Source organism: Doryrhamphus excisus, chromosome 6, assembly GCF_030265055.1.
Source record: "Doryrhamphus excisus isolate RoL2022-K1 chromosome 6, RoL_Dexc_1.0, whole genome shotgun sequence".
Taxonomy (NCBI): Eukaryota; Metazoa; Chordata; class Actinopteri; order Syngnathiformes; family Syngnathidae; genus Doryrhamphus; species Doryrhamphus excisus.
In genome coordinates this window covers 22,866,384-22,892,407 of record NC_080471.1, presented here as the reverse complement: position 1 = coordinate 22,892,407, position 26,024 = coordinate 22,866,384, and the positions used below count along the sequence as shown (strand labels likewise).

At 37.6% G+C, this 26,024-nt stretch overlaps 1 protein-coding gene across 2 annotated transcripts in view; it reads left to right on the top strand.

Moving 5' to 3' along the window:
• The window catches only part of LOC131131725 (N-acetyl-beta-glucosaminyl-glycoprotein 4-beta-N-acetylgalactosaminyltransferase 1-like), a 162,975-nt gene that overhangs the window by 118,796 nt on the left and 18,155 nt on the right, over nucleotides 1-26,024 (top strand). For both annotated transcript variants that reach the window (XM_058076688.1, XM_058076687.1), the window contains exon 8: nucleotides 18,159-18,237. In XM_058076688.1, the coding sequence (XP_057932671.1) occupies nucleotides 18,159-18,237 (79 nt within the window). The remainder of the gene's footprint in view (nucleotides 1-18,158; nucleotides 18,238-26,024) is intronic.

The window sequence follows — 26,024 nt, the reverse complement described above, 5'->3', positions numbered from 1 at the left end:
GGAATCAAACTATGGAATGGATTGAGTAAGGGAATCAAACAATGCACAACGATGAGCCAATTCAAGAAACAATACAAGCAGTTGATGTTTGCTAAATACAAGGATGAAGAGTCTTGAACCAGTCATGATGTGCTATATATATCACTATATTGACACGCACTATGGTACCCATTATGGCATTGGATGCTCATATCACCTCGTACTTCGGTACTGGACAAAAAATTTGAAAAATAAAAAAAAATCAAAATTAAACTATATTATGAAAGCAGGAAGTGAACAAATGAAAAAATTAAATAAAACATAAAAATAAAAATTAATAAAAAATAAAAAATTATTAAAAAGAAAATACAACTTAAAACTTAAATTATGTTAGGAAAGCAGGAAGTGAACAAATGTAACAGTTACTGATTGTAAAAGTACCAAATGGAGGGGTAGGATTTACTCCTTTTGGACATGTGGAACTGGGAACTGATTATGGGATGCACTCAATTGTAATCTGATGCATGTTGAAATGAAATAAAACCATTACCATTACCATTACCATTACATACAATATTGTACCAGACTGAGAGACTTGCTTGCATCATTTCAGTAAATCGACTGTGTCAAGCTACATTAGGACTTTCCTTTACAGTATGCCGGTGCTTCTCAAATCTTGGGCATGGTTATGTGTCCAGAGGGCATAAGAAGCGGTAGTACTTTCAGTATATTGTCTTTATTCATGCTTGGATGGTGTTTGTGTAAGCAACTCGTGTAATGGTTTGATAAATAAATATTATCAGGTTCTCAATAGCATTTGTGGAAAAAAAAAAAAAGGTCTCCCGGGACAGGGCGTGACAGAAAATAATTGGGAAGCACTACTCTCTGTTAAAGTGGTGATGTGGAACATGAGCACACTAGTTGATAATAGAATACGTTTTCCGAATAGCCTTCAGTGCAAGCATGTGGGAGGAAATTGTTTCCACGCCGTCTCCATGTGTGTGTTTTTTTCTTTCATGCAAATATCATCTTATCATGCGGTGTCAGTGAGCAGCGTCGTTATAGCAGAAATGAATGTATTAATTATCCTACCTATGTATTCCATTCAAACCATCCGCAACACTTTTGAAGCTTTGAACTGCGCTCGGTTTGTACATAAAAAGAATTGTTTACTCGACTGGATAATGCAGTAATACACTGAAAGCACTATCGTGGCTTAACCTCCTTTTTTTCATAAAAAAAAATGCCACTGTGCATGTGTTTCTGTTTTGCATATGTGGGGCATGTTTTTGTTATCAAATTGACTGTTCTTGTAGAGATGACACGTTCTATCTACAGTACGACCCTCTGCTCTTTATCTTCAGTCTCATTCTTCAATACCACCCAAAGTGTAATGTGATTCATAATAATAAATACATAATAAATAAATAATAAATAAATTATACATTATAATTATACATTATAATTATATATTATAATATATATATATAATTATATAATATATATATTTTATAGATATATATTATATTATTATAAATTATAATATATAATAAAAATATAACATATATTGTATATTTTATATATTATATATTTATCTATAAATAAAAATATATAATAATTAATAAATAAATTATGTTATAATAAATAAATTAATAAATAAATAATAAATAAATTATACATTATAATTATATATTATAATATATATAATTATATAATATATATATATATTATAGATATATATTATATTATTATAAATTATAATATATAATAAAAAGTATATTGTATATTTTATATATTATATATTTATCTATAAATAAAAATATATAATAATTAATAAATAAATTCTGTTATAATAAATAAATTAATAAATAATTCATAAATACATAATAAGTGAATAATAAATAAATGATACATTATAATTATATATTATAATATATATAATTATATAATATATATATATTATAGATATATATTATATTATTATAAATTATAATATATAATAAAAATTATAAAATATATTGTATATTTTATATATTATATATTTATCTATAAATAAAAAATATATAATAATTAATAAAATAAAATATATAAATAAAATAATATAATAATAAATAATAATATATAAATATATAAATAAATAAATTATGTTATAATAAATAAATTAATAAATAATTCATAATAAATACTTCATTAAAAAACGGCTGTGAAAATATGGTTTTCGGGGCTGCAGGTCATGGTAGAAGGTGACTTAGGTCTTTCTGAATGCTGCAACGTATTACATGCTGAAGGGGAAGTGCTTCAAAGCGACCGTGAAAATGGATGCGAGCATAATTAGGCAAAATCTTGTTTGATGTTCTTCTTTGTGGGCGTACGTACAATATTGGTTCTTTTTTTTTCCACAGTCACTACAAGTATGCTTTTTATTTTGAGTTTGGAATATTTATGTACAGATAATAGAGTTTTGCCTTTGCTGTCTCCGACCCAAGTGCTCAGCTTTGCATCTTAAAGGGGCTAGAAAAGGTCAATGACATTATGTAATAAGGTCATGGACAGATGTTGAGATGTCACTCGCTCGTCTTTCAAAGGGCAAAGACCATGCCAGCATTCAGCACGGTCATTAGTGGCTGATTATCTACAACCCTGGCATCTAATGTTTTAAATAGCGTTTAATAAGAAGACAATATTGTGACACATGACAAATGCAAAACAGAGGTGAAGTGCAAAAAAAAACCCAAGGGGCTTTTGAGGACATCGATTGGAACGTGTCATGCCAGACAACAACACAGATCGTAAAGGTTAATTGTTTCCAGACCCGACCGTTATAAGTTAATTTCCAAAAAGTACTTATGAATGGAATATTTTCATAGCTAAAGCTTGGAAAACCAAAGGATTAGCGCCCTCTCCATGTGGAATAACACACAGGTTGCAACATCGCCTCTATTCCATTCATTTTCAATGGAACCTACAAAATAGGGCAACTATCCCATGTCACAGTCCAGCTAAGCGTCACACGGAATTTGTGCATGTGAAAGCTTTTGACGCGATTCCAGAAATGTTTCAATTTTTTTTGTTTTGTCACTTTAAAAGTGTAATTTTTTTTTTGTCATTTTGTGCTGAGTCGCCTAACAAACACAGGAAAATGCCACAGCACCAAGCTATGCAGTTTGGGGAAGGTTTATGTTAGCATGTGTGTTTATATTTGTCACTTTGAAACGTTTATCCGAAAAAATCTTGATGGAGTAACTTGTTTTGTCACTTTAAAAGCATCATTTTTTTTTTAGTCATTTTGTGCTGAGTCGCCTAACAAACACAGGAAAACGCCACAGCAGCAAGCTATGCAGTTTGGGGAAGGTTTATGTTAGCATGTGTGTTTATGTTTGTCACTTTGGAACGTTTATCCGAAAATCTTGATGGAGTATCTTGTTGTGTCACTTTAAAAGCGTCATTTTTTTGAGTAATTTTGTGCTGAGTCGCCTAACAAACACAGGAAAACGCCACAGCAGCAATCTGTTCAGTTTGGGGAAGGTTTATGTTAGCATGTGTGTTTATATTTGTCACTTTGAAACGTTTATCCGAAAAAATCTTGATGGAGTATCTTGTTTTGTCACTTTAAAAGCATCATTTTTTTTTGAGTAATTTTGTGCTGAGTCGCCTAACAAACAGGAAAACGCCACAGCAGCAAGCTATGCAGTTTGGGGAAGGTTTATGTTCGCATGTGTGTTTATGTTTGTCACATTGAAATGTTTATCCGCAAATCTTGATGGAGTATCTTGTTTTGTCACTTTAAAAGCGTCATTTTTTTTGAGTCATTTTGTGCTGAGTCGCCTAACAAACACAGGAAAATGCCACAGCACCAAGCTATGCAGTTTGGGGAAGGTTTATGTTAGCATGTGTGTTTATATTTGTCACTTTGAAACGTTTATCCGAAAAAATCTTGATGGATTATCTTGTTTTGTCACTTTAAAAGCATCATTTTTTTTTTTAGTCATTTTGTGCTGAGTCGCCTAACAAACACAGGAAAACGCCACAGCAGCAAGCTATGCAGTTTGGGGAAGGTTTATGTTAGCATGTGTGTTTATGTTTGTCACTTTGGAACGTTTATCCGAAAATCTTGATGGAGTATCTTGTTGTGTCACTTTAAAAGCGTCATTTTTTTGAGTAATTTTGTGCTGAGTCGCCTACCAAACACAGGAAAACGCCACAGCAGCAATCTGTTCAGTTTGGGGAAGGTTTATGTTAGCATGTGTGTTTATATTTGTCACTTTGAAACGTTTATCCGAAAAAATCTTGATGGAGTATCTTGTTTTGTCACTTTAAAAGCATCATTTTTTTTTTGAGTCATTTTGTGCTGAGTCGCCTAACAAACACAGGAAAACGCCACAGCAGCAAGCTATGCAGTTTGGGGAAGGTTTATGTTCGCATGTGTGTTTATGTTTGTCACATTGAAATGTTTATCCGCAAATCTTGATGGAGTATCTTGTTTTGTCACTTTAAAAGCATCATTTTTTTTTAGTCATTTTGTGCTGAGTCGCCTAACAAACACAGGAAAACGTCACAGCACCAAGCTATGCAGTTTGGGGAAGGTTTATGTTAGCGTGTGTGTTTATGTATGTTACTTTGAAACGTTTAACCGAAAATCTTGATGGAGTATCTTGTTTTGTCACTTTAAAAGCGTTTTTTTTTTTGTCATTTTGTGCTGAGTCGCCTAACAAACACAGGAAAACGCCACAGCAGCAAGCTATGCAGTTTGGGGAAGGTTTATGTTAGCATGTGTGTTTATATTTGTCACTTTGAAACGTTTATCCGAAAAAATCTTGATGGAGTATCTTGTTTTGTCACTTTAAAAGCGTTTTTTTTTTTTTTTAATCATTTTTGTGCTGAGTCGCGTGGGGAGCAACATGTTCATCAAATCGCCACATGGCTCTTTCACATTGAGACCACGCTGATAGATGATGCCTTCATTAACTGTCGGGGACCACGCTGGGAAGGTTCCATCTATGTCAGAAAGCTTTAAATATTAAACAAAGCTCTCCTTTAAGATGTAAATTCTTCCATTTTTATTAGTTACAATATTGTTCCGAGCGTAACGGAGTCACAGGTTGTACGGTCATCATCCAGTTTTCCCAATTTTCATCCAATTTTATTCATTTATGTGCTCATGAAGCTGAAAATTGGTGATATAAAAATAAAGTCTCGACTTCTGAGAGTTCTCTGTTTATGTGCGTTTGTAGAATTTAAATTTTCATCCCCCTTAAAAAATAAAAATAAAAATAAAACCCATCAGCCTCCATAACTTTGATGCCGGATTGACTGTTGCTTAGTTCAGGTTCTTTTTCCAAAGGTGTTTGTTGCATTTATTCTCTCATCACTTGCATCATTGCATTCCTGCACTTGACATTTTCAAAACTATTGGTAGCTATCCAGAAAACAAATATTTCATCATATGTTTTGCTTTGTTATTATTTTTTTCTGTACTGATTTCGGATTTTGTCATGCTTTAAATTTGTTATCACTATGTGGTGTTAAAATGCCACTCATGTAGATCGGAAGGAAAAGTCTCTCTCTAAATGAGAAGTCGAATTAATGCAGCCAATTTCCACTCTTCCTGTAGGCTGAACTCTACGTTCGGCGCCTTTGAGGCTCTGGTCTCTGTTATGTTCCACAGTCTTAATCAAAGTTTCCTTTGTGTGTGCTGTCGTCCTATATCAGTATGACATTGGCAGATTTAATTAGCTTAAGAGAAGTGGAGCCGAGCCGGTCATGGTAGAACACAGACGAGACTAGACGAGTATTGCAATGCTTACTTTTTTCCTCGTCTCGTGCTTTAGTGTGTTTATTTATGTGTCTCGGATCATCGGAGCTGCACAACAAACTGTAGTTAAGTGAACAGTGACTAATGGCTGCTGTAGGCCTGAATCATACTGTCAGGGAATGAAACATAGAGCTGTTGAGGGCGTCACTGGAAACCATTCACTCACCTGTCAGAAGTCTCACTCATGCCACACACACACACACATTTTGTACCATGTGAGTAAACAAACACACGGTAATCCCGTGTTTATCGTGGTTCCAGATCTGACTGCGATAGGCGAATTTCATTTTTATTTCATTTGAACATGCATCAGATTACAATTGAGTGCATCCCATAATCAGTTCCCAGTTCCACATGTCCAAAAGGAGTAGGAAGAAGCAAAGCTTATTAAATCCTACCCCTCCATCTGGTACTTTTACAAATAAGTAACTGTTACATTTGTTCACTTCCTGCTTTCCTAATATAATTTTATAATTTTATTATTTTATTATTTTATTATTTTATTATTGTTTTTAATTAATTTTTATTTTTTAATTAATTTTTATTTTTATGTTTTATTTAATTTTTTGTACCGAAGTACAAGGTGATATGACTATACAAGGACATAATGGGTTCCTGAAAGTCAGGAAGTGTTTTTTGCTTGAAGTATCCGTCGGACGCACCTTCGATTCCACATAAGCATCACCATGCAATGCTGGTCTTAAAACTGAATAAACCCCTTCATAATGCAATCCAACCCAGCCAAGATGGGGGACCTTGGACACAGTCCTGCGTCACCTGGCGACACGTTACCTTCCTGGCGAAAACAAATGGTCTGGTACTTGGTACTTTTACAATCAGTAAATGTTACATTTGTTCACTTCCTGCTTTCCTAATATAGTTTAAGTTTTTTTTTTTTTTGAATTTTATTTTTGTCACTTACCAAAGTACAAAGTGATATGACCATACAACAACATTCGGATACGAGTAGGATATGGGTTTTACAATATTAATTCTCGACCGGTTGGGACTTTTTATACACTACCGCTCAAAAGTTTGAAATTTTTTTGGCCAGTCTGAGATATTTCTTTTTCTTGGCAATCCTGCCATGAAGTCCAGCATCCCGAAGTCATCGCTTCACTGTTGATACTGACACTGAAACTACACACTCTCAGATATTTGTCTTCTTGTAAGGTTGTGCAGCGTTTTTCTGTCCTTGTTAGACCCAGTTTGTGCTGCTCTGTGAAGGGAGTAGTTAACAGCATGGTAAGATAATTTAGTTTTAGTTTAAATTTATTAGATGGGTTTTCTAATAATCTTGGCAATCCTGCCATGAAGTCCACCGTCCTGAAGTCATCGCTTCACTGTTGATACTGACACTGAAACTACACACTCTCAGATATTTGTCTTCTTGTACAGTTGTGCAGCGTTTTTCTGTCCTTGTTAGACCCAGTTTTTGCTGATCTCTGAAGGGAGTAGTTAACAGCATGGTAAGAGATTTTAGTTTTAGTTTCGATTTTTTAGATGGGTTTTCTAATAATCTTTTAGCCTTATAAAATGATGAACTTGGATTAGCAGCCATACCAGGAGATTGATGCAGAGGACTGACAGTTGTTGATAGTAGGCCTCTATGCAAAAATGTAGATCGTTCTACATTTCAACAAAGACATTTGCAAGTGATCCCAAACTTTTAAGCGTTTGTGTATATGGAGGTGCTGATTTGCATCAAAACGTGCCTATTAACAAGGTTTTATATCTTTCCGTAGCAGGCAAGCACAAGTAAATGTGTGTCAAACTGATTAATCGGGGTCTTGTTTCAACGTAAATGTTAGTCATTCATCTTAACAAGACCTTTTATAATCATTCCGTGCTTCTAACCTTGTGGGGACAGTTTGGGGAAGGTGGCTAATTTATATGCTATCATGATTGCGCACCAGAGCAGAAAGCAAGGTAGGATTTGTGGAAAAGTCTTTCCAGAAGTGTGTTCAGAAGTTGTGTATATTTTCTTCCATTGTCATTTCATGTAGATGTACTGGCGATGCCATGCATAGTACGGTTTTCCATCAAGTCCTCATTGTGTGTCTGTAAATCGGACTTCCTTTGCAGTGAATGGTGTTGAGATATGATGGTAATTGCATTTTGGGTAGTGAATTTAGAATAAGAGTGCGATGCAGCGCATACGCATCGCTGACAGTCACAGACGAAATTTGGCAGTAATCTGTCTCACTGGTTCAGATTATGCAGATGACCTCAAACAATGCGGCGACAGAGTTACTTTCAGTGAATCCATAAAATGCACTTCTTTTTTTTTTTAGCATTTGTGAACTGTTTGAAAAGTTGAATTTCCAAACAACTCATCTTTGAGGATCTAGACGCCTGCTCCTCGGCTCATTCCTGTGAAGTTATAGCTTGGCGGTGCCTGCTAGGTGTTGTGACAGCGGTGTCACTTTAGCAGCCAGATGAGCAACCCAGATAACCCAAACACTATCTCTGTTCCCTGACACCTTTTTTGAAGCCTCGGGCTGTATAAACAGCACCAGGAGGATTGACATGACGCCGTGGTTGCATACTATAACGTCACATTTGATATTCAATTTATGCAACTTGGTAGGATTTGATGGACAATTGGTAATGGTAATGGTAAAGGTAATGGTTGTATTTCATTTGAACATGCATCAGATTACAATTGAATGCATCACATAATCAGTTCACAGTTCCACATGTCCAAAAGGAGTAGGAAGAAGCAAAGCTTATTAAATCCTACCCCTCCATCTGGTACTTTTACAATCAGTAACTGTTACATTTGTTCACTTCCTGCTTTCCTAATATAATTTAAGTTTTAAGTTGTATTTTTTTTTTTTTTTTTTTTTTGTCACATACCGAAGTACAAGGTGATTTGACGATCCAAGGACATAATGGGTACTATAGTAACTGTCAATATAGTAATATTGTACAAGAGATCTGTGTTGCCATTCTAGCAACATGGCTGCGACATTTGTTCACTTCCTGCTTTCATAATTTATTTTTATTTTTATTTTTATTTTTATTTTTATTTTTATTTTTATTTTTATTTTTATTTTTATTTTTATTTTTATTTTTATTTTTATTTTTATTTTTATTTTTATTTTTATTTTTATTTTCCTGTGTCACCTGGCAACACCTTACCTTCCTGGTGAAAACAAGTGGTTTCCTTTTAAATCCCAAAGGAAATATATTAATAATAAATCCTACCCCTCCATCTGGTACTTTTACAATCAGTAACTGTTACATTTGTTCACTTCCTGCTTTCCTAATATAGTATTTTTATTTTTATTTTTATTTTTATTTTTATTTTTATTTTTATTTTTATTTTTATTTTTATTTTTATTTTTATTTTTATTTTTATTTTTATTTTTATTTTTATTTTTACTGATTTGATTCCACATACTGAAATGCTATGGCTAGCATAACGTAGTCCTAGCATAGAAGTGTTTCAAATGTACTTCTTCCCTGAGATCATATTTCTCCTCTCTTGTAGAGAAGTATTGGATGACATTTTTAAGTAATTTGTTATTTTTAGCCTTATGCATTATTTTAGCTGTTTGAAAATGAACTATATCAGCAAGTTGAAGTATTTATGATTTTAGAAATAAGGAGTTAGTATGTTCTCTGTAGGCGGCATTATGAATTATCCTTACTGACCTTTTTTTGCAGTACATTTAGCGAGTGAAGATTGCTTTTATAGTTATTAGCCCATATTTCCACACAATAAGAAGATCGAAGATATTTTGAAAAAAAATATTACAAAGTGATGCGCTCAAGGCTGTGTGATAAAAAAAAAAAAAGTGTGATATTTTTGACACACATTTGCAAACATGGGTGATTTTGCATGTTCCTGTTCAAGGAGTGAAATCGAAAAAAAAAAAAACTGAAGCTGACCTTTGACAGTGGCGTGCTGAGTCGGAACATGGATGAGCGTTCCAAGGTTATCTGTGATGTTGCAGCTGGCATTTTAAGAGAGTTCCAAAACTGGGGGAAATGACATTTACGCCTTCGCCTCCCTGTGTGCTTGTGTGTGTGTCCGTGCACGCTCTCAGCAGTCCTGGCGCTGTCCTTCTTTTGAATTATCTGTGCGTTTCCTCTTCTATCATCTTCTCGTGTCTCTATTGTTTATTCCCATACTTACTGCAAAGGTGCAGCTTCTCACCACACAGGTCGTTTAATAGAAATTCTCCTTATGTCGACGACCGTTGGATAAAGCGCTTTACGGCCAGTCTATGAGAAAACAGTGAGAAAAACATAAAAGTAACCGGTGAGTATTCTACTCTGTATCTGTATCTGGATAGCACAATTCGGTACCTGAATATTTCATTATAGAAATACTGATGGAGGATGTTAGCACTGGTGCATCAATCAAGGAGGCTGTGGGTTCAAATCTCTGCCCTGATAATAAATCGATAAATCGAATGAGGAGAGGCTTCATATTGGTTTTATAGCGAGAGTGACCCCTCTTCTCATTCAGCCTCTTTGCAGAGGCGGGGCTACTCTGAGTGAATACAGAGTGCTAGCAGCAAGGTAACCCATGTCAGCTAGCATACGCTAACACGAATGAAGGAATATAAGTGATGGTTTTGAAAGCAAATGTGAAGCAAATATGAACAGAATGAACAACGACAAAACGATATGTCGCATTTTTTTCGAAAGTAGTGCAGATGGAGTAATACAGGCAACTTGTATAAATACACCAAAAACACAATCAATATCAATACGCCAATGCTTGGTAAAGTAAATACAGTAAACCTCGGATATATCGGATTCAATTGTTCCCACTGGTTTTGTCCGATATAAGCGAAATCCGTTATATGCGTATACCGGAAAATGTCCGTTTTACGCATATATCGGATTTATATCTGGTATATGCGTAAATCGGATTTTATCCGTTATAAAAAGGCACTTCCTTGACTATGTTTCCAATGTACCTGGACGCGCAGGCAACGCTGCAAACGCTGCAAATGACGTCGTATATCGGTCTGTCATGATTCGGCGAATCGGAGCGCCACGATGCGGCCATCCGATATATGCGAGGGAAATTTAATGGAAATGCATTGGAACGGGACTGGAGATTTTGTCCAAAATAGGCGAAATCCGTTATAAAAAATCCGATATATGCAATGAACTTTTATTGGAAATGCGTTACAGAAAAATCGTTTTTTTTATCTGTCCGTTGTGAGCGAATTTCCGATATATCCGAGTCCGATATATCCGAGGTTTACTGTAATAAACAAAATATTGCGTGCTCACAGACGGTGTCGCTCACTGCATTCCAAAAGAAATGTAACCATTCAATATGGTTGAAAAGACTATATTTTGGGAAATGTTACAAATATTTTACAGACAGTACAGAGTGAAGAAATATGTGTTGAAGGACACGGAAATATTGCATTTTATTCCGCCAACACAAATATGTGGTCCAGCAGACACCTTACATTAGTTTAATAATAACTGCATGTTTTTTTTGTTTTCTAACAATCCAATTCTCGAAAAATGACATCAATAATATCAATTAGCGATAATAATTTATAGGACAATTATCGTCCAGAATTTTTTTTTTTCATGACAGGCCTACTCAAACAATATATTCTATCTTAATAGTTTGTTTGTGATAAGTTCAAACCTAAATATAGGCTCCAGTTCAACTACTATAACTCTCAACTCTAAATGTATTTATAACTTTTAGCCATTCAAAGCAATTGTTTGGCCAGCGTCTGGATTAGAATGAAACCATCATTTTCGATTGACTCTTCTATCCCGCTTTCTGCTCTACGGCCTTCACTCAATGCCGTCGCTTTTGATAAACGATGAGAGCCCGCTGACACATGTGAGAGACAGTGTGTGTTGGCTTGTGTGCAATCAGATTATTCACTTGATGTGCATCTCTTGAGCTGTGAAAGACTGTGTGTGACGTCTGGTTGGCAGCAGCGCATGAGCCTCACCGCACATTAACACAGCTTATTCCGGCCAGACGGGATCAGAGATGTTAATGATGGCGGCACAGAAATGACATGTTGCATTACTGGAAATATCTTTTATGTAGCGTTATGGAGTATTCAAACACACCTGGTGCTCTTTAATTACATCAGTGAAAAATTAACAGCAGCAATCGAACTTACAGTCTGTTAAAATGACATATGCCATATGTAGTATTATTACATGTCATTACAAGAGTCAAGTCCGAATGACACATAGACCCCCCACAATTCATATTTTGGGACAAAAAATTAAAAAAAATATATATATATTATGAAAGCAGGAAGTGAACAAATGTAACAGTTACTGATTGTAAAAGTACCAGATGGAGGGGTAGGATTTAATAAGCTTTGCTTCTTCCTACTCCTTTTGGACATGTGGAACTGGGAACTGATTATGTGATGCGTTCAATTGTAATCTGATGCATGTTCAAATGAAATAAAACCATTACCATATCTTCTGCTATAAATAGTAGTTTAAATAATAACTTACCTTATTTTCTGGACTATAAGTCGCTCCGGAGTATAAGTTGCACAAGGCCAAAAATACATAATTAGGTACAAAAAAACATACATAAGTCACACTGGAGTATAAGTTGCATTGTTTGCGGGTAATTTATTTTACTACTTGACCAAAACAGACTTTACGTCCTCTTGGAAGGCAAGTTCTAACATTAATAAAAGAATATAGAACAGGCTGAATAGGTGTAAGATATGCTAACACAATGGTTATTCAGCTACACAAAAAATAAACATGAACAGAAAAGGTGTCCAGTGTTTATGGAACATAAACACTTTTTCCATTTATAAGTCGCTCTGGAGTATAAGTCGCAGGAACAGCCAACCTATGAAAAAAAGTGCCAGTTATAGTCCGGAAAATACGTTAATTGTGTCATAATTTTTCTTTCTTTTAATAAAATCCAGAAAAATTAACACGTTTTAGACCAGAGGTGGGCAAACTACGGCCCGGGGGCCACATGCGGCCCGCTAAGCATTTGAATCCGGCCCACCAGTTGCTTCCAAAGTATTTAAACCTTTAACATACAAGCTGGCAACATGTCAAGTTGTAGTCAGGGATATTCACATACTCTTTAATAGTCAGTTTTTTTTATTGTAATTCTATTTTGTTATTTAATGGGGTCTGATGTTTCAAGTGATCCTGAAAAAAAGGGTACACTTCTACAGATGAATTATTCCTGGTGGACTGTTGGAATTACAAACATAAAACAGTTGGCATGTAACAAATATATTCTACAATTGGGTTAACTGAATGTGGCCCACGAGTCAACAAGTTTGCCCACCCCTGTTTTAGACAGTCATACATGGTGATTAATCATGATTATTATTTTTTTAACATGATTAATCAGGTAAACATTTTTAATCATTTGACAGTCTTAATTATAGGAGCTGTTTCCTCAAAAAAGTGCCCCCAATAGAAATACTATTAGGAGCCTGATAATACTCATTAATTTATCTATACAAACCACAGTATGCCTTGCTGGCAACAGTTCTGCATACAATCACCTGAATGACTTATAGTCCGGAAAATATGGTAAATAGAAGTAGAGGAACTTTTCTTAGCAGTGACCTTGATGCAATGTCAAGTAGCACTTGGCCAAGGTAACAAGCTCCTATTGCAACCTGGTGATGAGCAACAAATACAGGATGACATTTTTATGCTGCATTAGAGGAAAAAAGTTATTGACACTAATTATGTTGTAATACTGTATTTGGATTCTTGGATACTTTGGAATGTAGTAGATAGAGGTACCAGTAGAGAATGTTAAAAGACACAAATCTGGAGACAAGATCCATGAGATGAGGACTAGGACGACATGAAGGGAGGAGAGGCGATACGTATGTAGAGGCTGCAGGGGAGAACAGCGTGAAAGCTCTCTGATGGATTAAAGGGATGCATGAGAAATGGAGTGGGGTGGGGGGCGGGGGGGGGGGGGGTGACTATGAGGGGAATAGAAGTGAAGTTTGTGCATCTCCTTGGGGCAGCTCTAAACACTGCGATCATTAATGTTGTGGAGAGGAGGCGGCGAAATTGGGCAGAGGTGGCAGTCAGATAGCATTAATTAGAAACTGAGCTGCAAAAACGAAAATGAGGAAATTGCTGAGGCCGGAGGATACTTTGGGGATGTACTGACGGAGAACGAGGGGAAGACAGCTGGTGCATTGTGGTTTGTTTTGGGTTTTTGGGCCTAAAGTATATCATCACCACCTTCGTCTGTTGTGCTCTGTCTGCTCTTCTGTTCTTGTTTCGTGATGCATTTTGTTATGGAACAAAGAGCTTCCGTGGCCCGAGCACAGATTTTTATATCTTCGACAGTCGGAGTCCAGCAGCTGTCTTGGAGATGTTTGTCTCTCAGCTGAAAAAGCCGACATCCACACTTCCAGATACAATCACCCCTTACAAATAGCGGCCGTGTCGAGTCCTTGCAGCATAAGAGTTATGCAATGTGTTATATAGGTCACTAGGGGTGATTTTTCATCTTTACAGCCGTGTTACCAACTGTAAATATTCAATTTATTGAATGGGACCTGTTATGCTTTTCCACTTTTCTGACCCACAAATGTAGTAAGAATGTTATATTATTGTGTCAAATGATGCCAAAGTTTCAAATAATGAGGTTTGCACATTTGGAACTGAGCCCTGAAATAAAATAAACGCTTGTTTTCAAAGGGCATTGCAAAACTAACTAACTAACTAACGCCTAACTTCTGAGATTCAAGGCACAAACAGTGCATCTGACAAAGTGTACCAGACAATGAGTGCCTCTCATGGATGCAAGTCCTGAGTTCCACCACACCAGCGGTGCATTCGTTACCGCTCTGAGTTCATACACGCTAAGTCAGGGGTCTCCAGTCAGTGGACCGTGAGCTAAATTAGCTCTCCAAAGACTTAATTCGTTCATTATCAACTCCTATACCCACTATACTAGAAAGTGGGGTTTGTTTGTAATTAGGAAGCACTTTGTGCGTGTGACCAATCATAGCCGAGTGGGCGTGCCTGGAGGTGGAATAAATTAAAACAGAAACACAAATGTAGAACGTTTTCTGTGCACGTTATTGTGTGCAGCTGCTCTATAGGAGTCCACAAGTCAATACTAAGGGCTGAAAAATCAGCATCATAGGTCAACATTGAATCCTGTGTTGCGGAAATTCATATTTTGATTTCAGTTATGGAACCAATTAACCGCTATAAATGAGGGATTTACTGTACTTTACTGTCAGCAGCACATAAACTGATGACTGCCATATTTGGTTCTGTCTGCCATGTCCCAGTTTACATGATCTCTAACTGGATCTTTGGCCAGCTGGTCAAATGGGTAGCGTAGCATTAGCGTAGCATTTTGGGACTGATACACTGGAAGAAAGACTCTAATAATATTTACTTCTCATAATATTTTACACAACAATATTCAAATTAGGGCTGCACAGTGGTCGAGTGGTTAGCGCACTGACCTCACAGCTAGGAGACCCGAGTTCAATTCCACCCTCGGCCATCTCTGTGTAGAGTTTGCATGTTCTCCCTGAAACATAGTACAAAAAAACATGCTAGGCTAATTGGCAACTCCAAATTGTCCATAGGTATGAATGTGAGTGTGAATGGTTGTTTGTCTATATCTGCCCTGTGATTGGCTGGCCACCAGTCCGGGATGTACCCCACCTGGGATAGGCTCCAGCACCCCCAGGGACCCTTGTGAGGAAAAGCGGTCGAAAATGAATGAATGAATGAATATTTGAATTAGAGCTACACATCGGTCGAGTGGTTAGCGCGCAGACCTCACAGCTAGGAGACCCAAGTTCAATTCCACCCTCGGCAATCTCTGTGTGGAGTTTGCATGTTCTCCCTGAAACATACAAAAAAAACATGCTAAGCTAACTGGCAACTCCAAATTGTCCATAGGTATGAATGTGAGTGTGAATGGTTGTTTGAAAAAATATCAATATGGAAAAAAGAATAATAGAAACAAGCCGGCACTTGAAATGTCCTATCTCAAAGCTACCAAGTAGAAATGTGTGGAATAGAGTATATCGAGAAATTGCAAACTGCAAATTAGTCAGGCAATTAGACTTTTTGTTCCGTGTCCTCTTTTCATCCATGGTCACATGCGAACGGCCATTATCTTCCTCCACTGCCTTTCATTTGCCCTTCACTTGTTCTTTTGTGTGTCGCAGAGCTCTGAAGCTAATTGTCAAGGCACAAAAAGTATTATAACAATTCTTTCTTTGTTTTCTAGCGTTCCTCTGCTGTTCCCTCTTCCTTTCATCTTTCTTCCCACTCATTTCCGTGTGTCTTCATTCTATTCATCCCGAGCTCGCTGCATCATCCATCACAAGGAGACGAGTACAGCCAGCTCGCACACTCACGTTGCCCTTCCTATATGGTGTACTCTATTTTGTTTTGCACCCTCATTTTTCATCTTTGGGTTCTTATTGTGATATCGGCTTTCCGCATAGTGGGGTTTTTTTCTGTTTTGTTTTTTTGTAAGACTTTGCCCAATCCTCACACTAAATAATTGACAGATGAAACTTAACTTAAAAAACTTTGATTTGCGACAAAAATAAATAAGAAAATTTAAATTTAAATTTAAATTAAATTAAATTAAATTAAATTAAATTAAATTAAATTAAATTAAATTAAATTAAATTAAATTAAATTAAATTAAATTAAATTAGGAAAGCAGGAAGTGAACAAATGTAACAGTTAGTGATTGTAAAAGTACCAGATGGAGGGGTAGGATTTAATAAGCTTTGCTTCTTCCTACTCCTTTTGGACATGTGGAACTGTGAACTGATTATGTGATGCATTCAATTGTAATCTGATGCATGTTCAAATGAAATAAAACCATTACCATTACATGAAATAATGTATTCATACGACATTGTTACTGACGTTTGCTCGGGTTTACCTGATGGGGATCATTCTAATTACTCACTTTTGACATTTTCAATAATGTTCTTTTCTATCTGATCGCACGTGAAGTGAAAGGAATTGTAATATTTATTTGTTAAAATATTCCACAGCTCATATGCTAGCAGCGTTCAGTAGACAGCGTATGGAGGAATCATTTAGAAAAGGTCAGTCGGGGTTCCCGGAGCTGAAAATGGTACTTGTGTTGGCAGAATGGTGTCTCAACAGCCACTCTGAGGGATGAGCGATATTCATGAGTGGCTAACCTCTATGATTTATTACAGAATGGTGGCAATACCGTATGCGCGTATGGTGTTACCTTCCAGGACCACCAGTAAATAGCAACATTCATTCATTCATTTTCTACCGCTTATCCTCACGAGGGTCGCGGGGGTGCTGGAGACTATCCCAGCTGTCTTCGGGCGAGAGGCGGGGTACTGGTGGCCAGCCAATCACAGGGCACATATAGACAAACAACCATTCACACTCACATTCTTACCTATGGACAATTTGGAGTGGCTAATTAACCTAGCATGTTTTTGGAATGTGGGAGGAAACCGGAGTACCCGGAGAAAACCCACGCATGCACGGGGAGAACATGCAAACTCCACACAGAGATGGCCGAGGGTGGAATCGAACCCTGGTCCCCTAGCTGTTAGGTCTGCGTGCTAAGCACTTGACCGCCGTGCAGCCCAAATACCAACATTTTTAGCAAAAAAAAAAATATTTTTTTAGACACAGAGCCTGCTACTCGCTTGACATTCTCCTCTGCTTTCGAAACAGCATTTGCAATAAAAATCACTGTTGGAATTATGAGATTCCCTTCTCTCTTTAATTGCCATTGTTAATCCATGACACCCATTGTTAACCCAATCCAGGTTTAATCCCTGAATATACATGAATCCACACGGTGGAGGAGTGGTTTGCGCGCAGGCCTCACAGCTAGGAAACCCGAGTTCGATTCCACCCTCGGCCATGGCGTTTGCATGTTCTCCCCGTGCATGCGTGGGTTTTCTCCGGGTACTCCGGTTTCCTCCCACATTCCAAAAACATGCTAGGTTAATTGGCGACTCCAAATTGTCCATAGGTATGAATGTGAGTGTGAATGGTTGTTTGTCTATATGTGCCCTGTGTTTGGCTGGCCACCAGTCCAGGGTGTACCCCGCCTCTGGCCTGAAGACAGCTGGGATAGGCTCCAGCACGCCGGCGACCCTCGTGAGGAAAAGCGGTAGAAAATGAATGAATGAATCAATATTGATTATTTTGATATTCAAATTGATATTGGTTGCACGGTGGACGAGTGGTTAGCGCGCAGGCCTCACAGCTAGGACACCCGAGTTCAATTGCCTCACTGCTGCATTCTGTTTGTAAACCAAGACGATGTTTTCTCTGAGGAAGATTTGTGTATATTTGATCAAATAAGTAAAAAAAACCCAACAATCTGTCTCTCTTTCCTCAGTCTGATGTCATCCAGACGATACTACTTTGAGATTCTGCACAAGCAGGATGACAAGGGTTCCGATCACGTGGAGGTTGGGGTGAGTGTACATAAGATTCATTTATCTACATTTGGCTTCCGGCGTCTTTTCCTCATCGCATATGACACTTGCCTTGCCATGCGTTTGCTTAGTAAATGTGCACTTAGCTCTCAGTGACACTTTCCTGTGAAGGAATGTGGAACTTAAATGATGTTTGGTTTGGAAAACATCTCCCACCCCTCCGTCAATCTTTGTTTGTTCTTTTTTTTTATCCTGAATGTCATCTGGTAACAACCTTTTCAAATGATGAGCACGTCTCCTGGCTAGTTGTTTTTTTTTCCTCTCTCTGTATCATCGTCTACCTATAGTGTTCATTTTTCTATTTGCTCCAGCTCCCCCCTCTGCCTCTGCACCATTTCTCCAGCAGTGGTGGTGTTCTTGCACCTCAGGCAAAAGCTTAGAGATGAGAGGTTCTTCATTTCATGTTAAAGTTTCAAATACCTGGAGTCCCGTGTGCGCGGACTTTGAGTGGGAGGGTGCATGACGATGATGAAAAGAGATCACCGCTGTGTGTCTGTGGAAGGAATATTTTGACCAGCCTCGGGTGATCGCTATGGTGACTGGTTTTACTGGAGATGCTTCCTTCTCCCACACAGCTTCAATGTCATTTATGTCATTTATGCCTTTATTTATCATTTGGGAATGGGAATGGGAATGGGAATGGTAATGGTAATGGTAATGGTTTTATTTCACTTGAACATGCATCAGATTACAATTGAGTGCATCCCATAATCAGTTCACAGTTCCACATGTCCAAAAGGAGTAGGAAGAAGCAAAGCTTATTAAATCCTACCCCTCCATCTGGTACTTTTACAATCAGTAACTGTTACATTTGTTCACTTCCTGCTTTCCTAATATATTTTAATTTTAATTTAATTTTAATTTAATTTAATTTTAGTTTATTTTAGTTTACGTTATAATTTGAATTTTAATTTTAATTTAAATTTTAATTGATCATTACTTTGGTACGTGACAAAAATAAAATAAAAAATAAATTAAATAATCATAATAAATAATAGACACCTATTTAAGGTGACAGATAAAACTTAACTTAAAAAACTTTGATTTGCCACAAAATAATTAAAATTAAAATTAAATTAAATTAAATTAAATTAAATTAAATTAAATTAAATTAAATTAAATTAAATTAAATTAAATTAAATTAAATTAAATTAAATTAAATTAAATTAAATTAAATTAAATTAAATTAAATTAAATTAAGCAGGAAGTGAACAAATGTAACAGTTACTGATTGTAAAAGTACCAGATGGAGGGGTAGGATTTAATAAGCTTTGCTTCTTCCTACTCCTTTTGGACATGTGGAACTGGGAACTGATTATGGGATGCACTCAATTGTAATCTGATGCATGTTCAAATGAAATAAAACCATTACCATTACCATTACCATTGTTTCAGCATGGAAAAGAAGTGGGTTGAATAATTTTTAGTCCAGGGTTGTACCCCACCTTTTCCCAAAAGTCGGCTGGGATAGGCTCCAGCATACCCCCATCACCTTAATAAGGATAAGCAGCTTAGAAAATAGTTAGAATTTTAGATGATAAAATGGCTATTCATATGTTATAATTAGATAATTATGCAACGGCTGGGAAATCCAATGGAAGCAATGTTGACCTCCAAAAAATAATTTCAGTGTGAGCATCCACGTGTGCGTTTGTGCCTGTGTGTCCACACTTGAATGGGCTAAAATTTGGTACTTAAGTGCCTTATGTCAAATTTTATTGTGTTATGTTATGACTTGCTTTTTCCAAGCCGCGCTGTTGGGTGTTATCTGCTATTTATTGGAATAAAGATAAAAATAAGCCTTCTAATACGAATCGCCTGCCTGCCATCTATGAAACCATCAAAGTGGTTTATACTCGTCGAAACAATTTAGTGAAAGTTCTAAAGGTCATGCAGCAAATCACGATCATCGTGTGTGTGTGTGCGTTGCACTCTGTTATTACAGCCCTCTTGTGAGATTTAACAGGGGATATATTTCACACCTCTACAAAAAACAGCAGATTTATAGCGACTGGCTCACAACAGCATAAGCAGAGGCCTCACATAAATCCACATAAAGGCAGAGTCTGGATTCACAGCTTTTCCCTCTGTGTTGTATTCCAGGCTCTGATTGTGCGGTCAAAGGTGGGCTGTTCCTGCGGGAGTGTGTTTGTGTTGCAGCGCTCGTAGTAAAGAAGAAAGAATACACAGACTTTTGTACCTTTGAAATGAAAATGAAAGCATGTTCTTTCTGGGCTGGCTCATTTTGTTTATTTTGTGTGAAGAAATTGGGAGAGGGCTGCACGGTGGACGGTTAGCATGCAGACCTCGCAGCTAGGAGACCCGAGTTTGATTCCAACCTCGGACATCTCTGTGTGGAGTTTGCATGTTCTCCCCGTGCATGTGTGGGTTTTCTCCGGGTAATATATATATATATATGTAAATATACTGTGTATATTACTAGGCTGCACGGTGGTCGAGTGGTTAGCACGCAGACCTCACAGCTAGGAGACCCGAGTTTGATTCCACCTGTTCTCCCAGTGCATGTGTGGGTTTTCTCCGGGTAATATATATATGTAAATATACTGTGTATATTATGTATATTACTAGGCTGCACGGTGAACAAGTGGTTAGCGCGCAGACCTCACAGCTAGAAGACCCGAGTTTGATTCCACCCTCGGGCATCTCTGTGTGGAGTTTGCATGTTCTCCCCGTGCATTGTGGGTTTTCTACGGATAATATATATATATGTAAATATACTGTGTATATTATTATATATTATGTATATTACTAGGTTGCACGGTGAACGAGTGGTTAGCGCGCAGACCTCACAGCTAGGAGACTTGTGTTCAATCCCACCCTTGGCCATCTCTCCCACATTCCAAAAACATGCTAGGTTAATTAGCCACTCCAAATTGTCCATAGGTATGAATGTGAGTGTGAATGGTTGTTTGTCTATATGTGCCCTGTGATTGGCTGGCCACCAGTCCAGGGTGGACCCCGCCTCTCGCCCGAAGACAGCTGGGATAGGCTCCATCAGAAAATGAATGAATGAATGAAATTAGGAGAAAAGATGCGATAAGCAGCAGGTTCGGGATACATTGCATCTTCCCTAAAGGAACGGAACGAGCGTGCCGTGTGGAGCAGCAGGCCCATGAATGAGGAGCTTGTTGTTCAGTTTGGATGAGTAAGCAACTTAGCAAAGCTGCACTGTGACAAAACCTCTCCATTACTTCAGTCGGCATTGGAAATGTCGCGTCAAATCCCAGCAGCACTATTTCTATCTTCGTGCTTCTCTCCAGTAAAGCTGGTTTTTCTATGAAATACAAAACAGTGTTTTTATTGCGTTGAGGCATCCGTGCTCGTTTTCCGAGTTATAACAGATGCAAGTTGAACTTTTTGGGAGGTGTGTAAAGGTGTCCAATCCAATCCACTTTATTTATATAGCACATTTTATAAACAGAGTTTCCAAAGTGCTGCACAGACTAGTAAAATAAAAAGTAAAAATAAGATACAATAAATAAAGGTAGAAATTGAATTGAATCCAAAACTAAAAGATCAAATAAGAAATAAAATAGTAAAATAGATATTAAAATATTAGAAACAAGAAGCAAAGCAATAAAAGTATAAAAAAAATAAAACCAATTAAAATAAAAAAGAAAGATCTAAAAAACACCATACGACTCACTCAGAGTTAATTTATTTTATTTTATTTTATTTTATTAATTAATTAATTTAATTTAATTAAAGTTAATTAAAAACGAGACTTTCAATGTTGGGGGCCTTTTTTACTTGGGAGGGGAGAGAGTTCCATAGCACGGTCTCCCCTGGTCTTAGGTGTGTGTCCCACTACAGCAGAACATCATACCAACAGTAAAATATGGTGGTGGTAGTGTGATGGTCTGGGGCTGTTTTGCTGCTTCAAGACCTGGAAGACTTGCTGTGATAAGTGGAACCATGAAGTCTGCTGTCCACCAAAAAAAAAAAAAAATCCAAAAAGTCCATCTGTTCATAACCTGAAACCAAATTGGGTTCTGCAGAAGGAAAATGATCCAAAACACACCAGGAAGTCCACCTCTGAAGAAAAATAAAATGAGGACTTTGGAGTGGCCTAGTCCAGGGGTCTCAAACACGCGGCCCGCGGAGGCCCCGCCTTGATATGAAAGTTTAATGTTAGTGCGGCCCGCGCAAGTTTGATATGGATGCTGTATGGTATCATGTACCCAGAAAAAATTATTACGTTTGATTAATGTTCATGTTAAAGGTTAAATAACTGTTAATAGTTATCCTCCCTATCTGTGTGGAAGTGGTAAGTTTTTGGCTATTTAAGTTGAAAGGAAATAACTTGAAGGCTACCGTTTAGGTCGCTAGCTCTCTAGTTTGCGAGTTAGCATGTGTCTCAAGACCCTGCAGTTGCGCAATATGTTGTAAATAAAAAGAGTATAAATGTGACTATAGTCGTGTTTTGTCATGTCTACAGGGCTCTAATAATGCTTTGTTCATTTTAATCTGAAAAAAATAATTTGTCTACCCAGCAACTATATGTGGTTTCTTAAGTTTTTATTATTTACCGTTTTATTATTATTATTATATTTATTTATGTATTACTGATTGATTGATTTTCTTTATTCTTGATTTGTTTATTTATTTTTCATCTTATTTTGTGTAGAAAAATAAAAAGTAAGATATTTGAGAACTGTGGAATGTTTTATCAGAGCTTTTCTTGTAGAAAATTGGAACCAAAGCGAAGTTTTTTAAATTTTTTTGTTTTTAATAAATGTGTTTTTTGGGGTTTTTTTTGGAAAACCTGATGCGGCCCAGACCCGCGCTCCAGTGGCCCCCAAGTAAATTGAGTTTGAGACCCCTGGCCTAGTCAATGTCCTGACCTTACGCTCAAAAATGCCCTCCGGTGTGGCTGAATTACAACAATTGTGCAAAGTTACTATATAGGAAAGCAGTTGACACATCTTTGTCTTGGATCTTTAGTACACAACAAGACATGAAACGCAGAATAGTAAACAGCAGCCATGATAATTGCACGGAATGTTTTCAGTCTACAAGTCTCAGCACTCCATTTGAAGTTATTTGTTGGCACAGCGGTGTTTTGAATTGTTTCAATTGCTTTCTGGATTTTGTTGTCGGAGAAACAGGCCGACTTAATGGAATACGGGTCTGGTTGTCAGCATAACGTAAAGCGGAAAAGCGGGAGAGGAAGGGAGATAAAGAAAAAGGAAAGAGAGAAAAGTCATGGCTTAATTAGCGGTAGCAGCAAAGGTGCAAGATTTAGATTCACAATTTTACTGTTCCTCTTTTATCGCTTGTGCCGGGCCAAATGTCACGCTGTCGACCAATTAATGAACACGTCACTGTACGCACACACACTCCGCAGACTCACACACAAAAGTATCCCCGCTTCACTATAAATCAGTAAATGCCCCGTGCCACCTGGAACCGGTCATTAAAGAGTATTGTGTATGTTTTTTATCATCAATGTACATTTCAGACACCTTGCTTTTTAATCTCATGAATTATGTGAAAGTTCAACATCAGTGCAGCAGCTGTCAAGCATATGGATTCGGAATTCTCTCGTCTCCCTGCCCCTTTGATTAACTTCACTTTGTTGCACTTGTCAAGATTAATCTTGCGTTGTGCTCGGCACGCAACAGTTGAAAGAAAACACACAAGTAAATGTTCAGTTAAAATGGCTATAAATAAATAACACATAGAAAAACGTAGCAACAAAACAACTGGCAGCTACTGAAGGAATGATGGGAATATGGGAATGTGGTCATGTTTTTTTATGATCAAGTATGAATGCTTATTTTTTAGCCATAATATGGATAAAGATTCTATACACTGATTTAAACACAGCATTTACTAAATCTGGACGGTGGTCAAGTGGTTAGCCTACAGGCCACGCAGTGAGGAAACCCGAATTCAATTCCACCTTTGGCCATTTCTGGGTTTTCTCCGGGTATTTCCTCCCACATGCCAAAAACATGCTAGGTTAATTGACGACTCCAAATTATCCATAGGTATGAATGTGAGTGTGAATGGTTGTTTGTCTATATGTGCCCTGTGATTGGCTGGCCACCAGTCCAGGGTGTACCCCGCCTCTCGCCCGAAGACAGCTGGGATAGGCTCCAGCACCCCAGCACCACAAAGATTCCATACACTGATTTAAACACAGCATTTACTAAGTCTGGCTGCACGGTGTAGGAGTGGTTATCACACAGGCCACGCAGCTAGGAGACCCGAATTCAATTCCACCTTTGGCCATTTCTGGGTTTTCTCCGGGTACTCCGGTTTCCTCCCACATTCCAAAAACATGCTAGGTTAATTAGCGACTCCAAATTGTCCATAGGTATGAATGTGAGTGTGAATGGTTGTTTGTCTATATGTGCCCTGTGATTGGCTGGCCACCAGTCCAGGGTGTACCCCGCCTCTCGCCCGAAGACAGCTGGGATAGGCTCCAGCACCCCAGCACCACAAAGATTCTATACACTGATTTAAACACAGCATTTACTAAATCTGTCTGCACGGTGTTCGAGTGATTAGCACACAGGGCATGCAGCTAGGAAACCTGAGTTCAATTCCACCCTCGGCCATCTCTGTGTGGAGTTTGCATGCTCCGGGTACTCCGGTTTCCTCCCACATTCCAAAAACATGCTAGGTTAAACAGTTTTTACTCTCATTAAATGTATAAACCGTTATAGTAAACCACTGAGAGTAAAACACAAACATTGTTTTACCGTCGTGTTCCACCTCATACCAGCTTGTAAGTTTGACTTAATTAGTACGTAGCCAAAATATTGGTGTCAAGAGTATAGCGCATGAGTGGCAAAGACACGCCGGTAAATTGTGTTATTTGTCTCCATTAATTGTCAAAGAGCCTTAAATATGTGGAAGCAGCCCATTTTGCTCCATCCACCTCCACATACCGCTCTCGTTTGTGTTTCTTTGTCTGCAGGCAAGACTTCATGTCACATCAAACCCTTTGTGGCATTTTATCCTGGAAATGTTCAAATCTATTATGTTGTCAAGTCTAAAAGGAGCATAATTAGTGTGGGAGCACATGTCTGGTAGTAGATGGTCTTTTTTTGTAAGCTACTCAATGTTCCTGACAACTTGTATTATGAAGGGTGTGCACAAATCAGTGGCGCATTGTTGGGTTTTGTCTTGTCTCTGGGGGATTTGTGAAATATTTTACTATGTGTCTCGGGGACTTTTTGTTCATTCATATATAAGATGAGAGGAACCCCGAAGTAACTCAGGTGTAGCCTAATTTGACGACAAATATGTAGGTGTTAAAATGCCAGCTAACATGGCAGAACTACATTTGTTTTCCATCGTCATTCCTTATACAGTAAACCTCGGATATATCGGACTCGGATATATCGGAAATTCACTCACAACGGACAGATAAAAAAAGAACAGATTTTTCTGTAATGCATTTCCAATAAAAATTCATTGCATATATCGGATTTTTTATAACGGATTTCGCCTATTTCGGACAAAATCTCCAGTCCCGTTCCAATGCATTTCCATTAAATTTCCCTCGCATATATCGGATGGCCGCATCGTGGCGCTCCGATTCGCCGAATCGTGACAGGCCGCTATACGACGTCATTTGCAGCGTTGCCTGCGCGTCCAGGTACATTGGAAACATAGTCAAGGAAGTGCCTTTTTATAACGGATAAAATCTGATTTACGCATATACCGGATATAAATCCGATATATGCGTAAAACGGACATTTTCCGGTATACGCATATAACGGATTTCGCTT